The sequence below is a fragment of the Solanum lycopersicum genome, chromosome 12, assembly GCF_036512215.1.
Source record: "Solanum lycopersicum chromosome 12, SLM_r2.1".
Classification (NCBI taxonomy): Eukaryota; Viridiplantae; Streptophyta; class Magnoliopsida; order Solanales; family Solanaceae; genus Solanum; species Solanum lycopersicum.
This window is the reverse complement of record NC_090811.1, coordinates 44,989,722-44,993,996: the sequence shown is the minus strand read 5'-3', so window position 1 is coordinate 44,993,996 and position 4,275 is coordinate 44,989,722. Positions and strand designations below refer to the sequence as shown.

General features: G+C 39.5%; 1 protein-coding gene across 1 annotated transcript; it reads left to right on the top strand.

Annotated features, from left to right (window-relative positions):
- The first annotated feature begins 227 nt into the window (after window positions 1-227).
- On the top strand, window positions 228-2,544 carry LOC138340382 (uncharacterized). The gene is made up of 4 exons (XM_069292103.1): window positions 228-362; window positions 1,765-1,928; window positions 2,055-2,134; window positions 2,204-2,544. Exons 1-4 carry the CDS (start codon window positions 228-230, stop codon window positions 2,542-2,544), a joined length of 720 nt encoding a protein of 239 aa, XP_069148204.1.
- The last annotated feature ends 1,731 nt before the right edge of the window (window positions 2,545-4,275 follow it).

Below are 4,275 nucleotides of genomic sequence, written 5' to 3'. Positions count from 1 at the left end.
ATGTTCAAAACCGACAACAGATTTCTGGGAACTCTAACATCTAGAGGAGTGTCGCACCAAGAGGAGGCTGACCCGAGCCAAAGAAGGGTAATGGAGGTGATGTGCAGCGTCCAAGAAAGGAGTGTGATAAGTGTGGCCATGCTCTCAATAGAGAGTGGAGACACGACACTAATGCTTGTTTCAGATGCGCTAAGAGTGGAAACATTGTCAGGGACTGCCCACGGAACATGGGTCAGGCTGGAGATCATGCTCATCCTAGGTCTAACCCACAGGGTACACCAGCAGCCGAGCCTCTTAAGAGGAACATGTTTTACGCTTTTAAAGTACAAAGGAGCAGGAGAAGTCCGTTGATGTGGTCACAGGTATGCTGCATGTATTCTCAACATCTTTTTATGGTTTACTTGATCTAGGGTCTACGCTTTCCTTTGTAACTCCTTTGCTTGTTCTCACTTTTGAAATATTGCCTAAATTTCTACATGATCCTATAGTGGTTTGTACACGTTTAGGAGAAAATGTAAGGACTGATAGGGTATAAAAGGATTTCCCAATAGTTGGTTAAATTACATATGCATGATTTTGATATTATTATTTGCATGGAGGGGTACAATTTGAGTCATCGTAATCCCTTGATTTGTAACCTTAAGGCTAATAAAATGATGTCAAAGGGGTTATTGTGTAATCTTGAAAGTGTTAATTATGTAGATAATGACATTCCTTCTATAAACTCAGTGCCTCTAGTGGGTGAGTTTCAAGATGTATTTTATGATGATTTACCTAGAGTTGCTCCACCTAGACAGATTGACTTTTCTATAGACATAGAACCCGATACTAAACAATTATCAATTCCTCGTAACAGAATGGCTCCAGCTGAACTCAAAGAGTTGAAGCTGCAGTTAGTGATAAGAGTTTCATTCAGTCAAGCATATCACCTTGAGGCGCTCCAGTGTTGTTTGTGAAAAATAAAAATGAAACCCTCAGGATGTGTATCGATTATCGGAAGCTCAACAATGTGAGTATAAAGAATAAGTATCCACACCCCAAAATACATGATTTGTTTGACCAACTACAACGGTCTAGTTTCTTCTAGAAGATTGATCTTTGTTCGGGGTACCATCAGCTTAGAGTTAGCTAGGAAGATATTCCAAAGACAACCCTTCGTACACGTTATGGTCACTATGAGTTCCTAGTGATGTCATTTGGTATTACTAATGTACTCATTGCATTTATTCACCTCATGAACATAGTTTTCCGTGAATACCCTTACTCGTTCGTCATACTATTCATTGATGACATTATTATCTATTCTATGAACAAGGAAAAGCATGAAAAACACTTGAGACTAAACTTGCAGGTACTTAGACAACATCAGTTGTATGCCAAATTCAGAAAATATGAATTCTGGCTAAGATGAGTGACCTTGTTAGGTCTTGTGGTGTCCAATAAAGTTGTGGAGGTAGATCCCAAAACGACAGAGGTTTTTAAGAACTTTAAAAAACCTGTTAATCCCATAGATATCCGTACCTTCTTGGGATTGGCTGTTTACTACCGCAAATTTGTGAAGGGTTTTTCTTCCATTATTGCCCCACTCACGTCCTTGATGAAGAATAAAGTCAAGTTTGATAGAAAAGACAATTTTGAAAAGAGCTTCCATGAGATGAAGGAAATACTCACTTAAGCCCCGGTGCTTACCTTGCGTAAGTGTGTTGAGATCTACATTGTATATTGTGATGCACCTGGGGTTGTTTGTGTTGTGTTCCTATGCAGAGTGGTAAGGTTATATCCTATATGTCCAGACAGCCAAAGGTGCATGAGAAGAACTATCCAACTCATGACTTAATATTTGTAGTAGTGGTGTTTCCGTTGAAGATGTGGAGGCACTACTTGTATGGAGTACATGTGGATGTGTTCTCAGACCACATGAGTCTCGAGTAAGTCTTTACACAGAGGGAGTTAAATCTACGTCAACGGAGATGGTTGGAGCTGTTAAAAGACTATGACATGAATGTCCACTACCATCTAGGTAACGCTAATGTTGTAGATGATACTTTGAGCAGTATGAGCATGGATAGTACAACCCACGTTGAGGATGAGAAGAAGGAGTTGGTGAAAGTTGTACACAAGCTGACTAGACTGGGTGTGCGGTTATTTGACTCTAATAGGTTGGGTGTTTCTGTCCATCCTAGTTCTGAATAATCCTTGGTAGTTGAAGTCAAGAAGGGAAAAAATATTGATCGTGTGTTGATGGAGCTGAAGAAATCAGTATTGACAAAGATGAATGAGTCTTTTGACTTTGAAGGTGACGACATACTTAGGTACCAGGACAGGTTGTGTGTACCAGATGCTGATGAGATGAGGACCAGGATTGTTGTAGAGGCCCATGGATCAAGATATTCCATACATCCTGGTTCCACTAAGAAGTATCATCATCTTAAGCATATATATTGGTGGGATGTCATGAAGAAGGACATTGCTGAGTGTGTGGCTAAGTTACCTAATTGTCAGCAGGTTAATGCAGAGCATCTTAAGCTAGGTGGTCTTAATTAGATTATCAAGGTTCCTTCTTGGAAGTGGGAAGCCATTAATCTGTATATCGTGGTTGGTCTTCCGAAGACCAGGAGGCAGCATGACTCAATATGGGTTATTGTGGACAGAATTATTAAGTCTTCCCATTTTAGACCTTCGAATTCTATTTATAGTGTCGAGGACTAGGCGAGACTCTACATTGATGAGATTATGAGATAGCATGGGATTCCATTATCTATCATTTCAAATAGAGCATCTGGGTTGACTTTGCATTTATGGAGGTCTTTCCAGAAGAGTTTAGACATGCTGGTGAAGCATAGTACTGCCTTACAACCGAGATTGATAGGCAGGCTGAGTGCACCATTCAGACATTAGAAGACATGTTGAGGGAATGTGTGATTGACTTCAAAGGTAGTTGGGATGACCATTTTCCTTTGATAGAGTTCTTGTATAACACCAAATATCACTCTAGCATTCTGATGGCACCAGTTTAGGCACTGTATGGTAGGAGGTGTAGGTCTCCATTTGGGTTGTTCGAGGTTGAATAGTCATCCATTTTTGGTCCAGAGATAATTCACAAGTCCTTGGAGAAGGTCAGAGTTATTAGAGACAGGTTGGATACTACTTACAATCAGCAGAAGTCATATGCGGATAATAGGAAGTGGCCCTTACAATTTGATGTTTATGACGAGGTCTATGTAAAGATATCACCTCTCAAAGGGATGATGAGGTTTGGCAGTAAGGGAAGTTTAGTACGAGGTATGTTTATCTGTATGAGTACCTACATCGTGTGGGTAAGGTGGAATATGAGTTGGCATTGCCTTCAAATTAGCTTCTGTTCATCCATTCTTTCATGTGTCAATGTTGAAAAAGTGCTTGGGTGATCCAACATCGATTCTACCTCGTTAAGGTTTGGGGGATGATGAATACTTGTCCTATGAGGAGAGACCTATTTAGATTCTATACAGACAGGTGAAGAGGCTGAGAAACAAGGAGCTTGCCATAGTGAATGTATTGTGGAGGAACAATCTTTTTGAGTGTGCTACATGGGAGGCTGAGGCTGATATGAGATCCCGCAATCCCCATGTGTTCAACTCTTGAGGTTAGATGCCCTACTCTACTGTCTAATTTTCCTTATCTCTCCATTCTTTGTTTCTATTGCTTCATTGTGTGTAGTAACTATGTTATGATCTGTTTGGCATTACACAAAATAATTAGTAGTGTCATTCGGGGATGAATGTCCCTAAGGCTGGGATAATATAATAACCCTTAAAATGTATAAGATAAGTAATGTTTTATTTGTCTAAAATGCCTACGATTTGACCAGGTTCACAGAGATTGATGAGCGTAGAACAAGGTCTCTGAGCCCTTGTAACAGCCAAGCCAACTAACTTAGGGAGTTATTTGAGCTAGGGAAGGTTGGACCAGCCATTTATGGAACCCGAATATGAAGATTTACCTTAATGAGTCTTTACGAGACTTAAAAAGAGGAAAATTTTAAGTTTGGAGGGTGTAAGGAAATAATGGTCTTGTACAAAGATAAGGGTAATATTGTAATTACCCTAAATATATATTTAATTATTTAATTAATAAGGTGTAGGATATTTTAGGGAGAGAGTGCCGAAAATGGGCTCTAAGAATAAAGTCTTGCTCCACCCAAGTTCGAACCTTGGTGGAGGCAATGAATTAAATTGTTTTTATTTCAGTGGGAAAATTTATGTAATGAATTAATATTATTTAATTAATGGGTGA

Coding starts and splice junctions, on each gene's coding strand:
- LOC138340382 (XM_069292103.1), top strand. CDS start 228: ATGGGTCAGGCTGGAGATCATGCTCATCCTAGGTCTAACCCACAGGGT. Junction 1,929..2,054: donor TCAGACCACATGAGTCTCGA/GTAAGTCTTTAC, acceptor TACTTTGAGCAG/TATGAGCATGGATAGTACAA. Junction 2,135..2,203: donor ACACAAGCTGACTAGACTGG/GTGTGCGGTTAT, acceptor AATCCTTGGTAG/TTGAAGTCAAGAAGGGAAAA.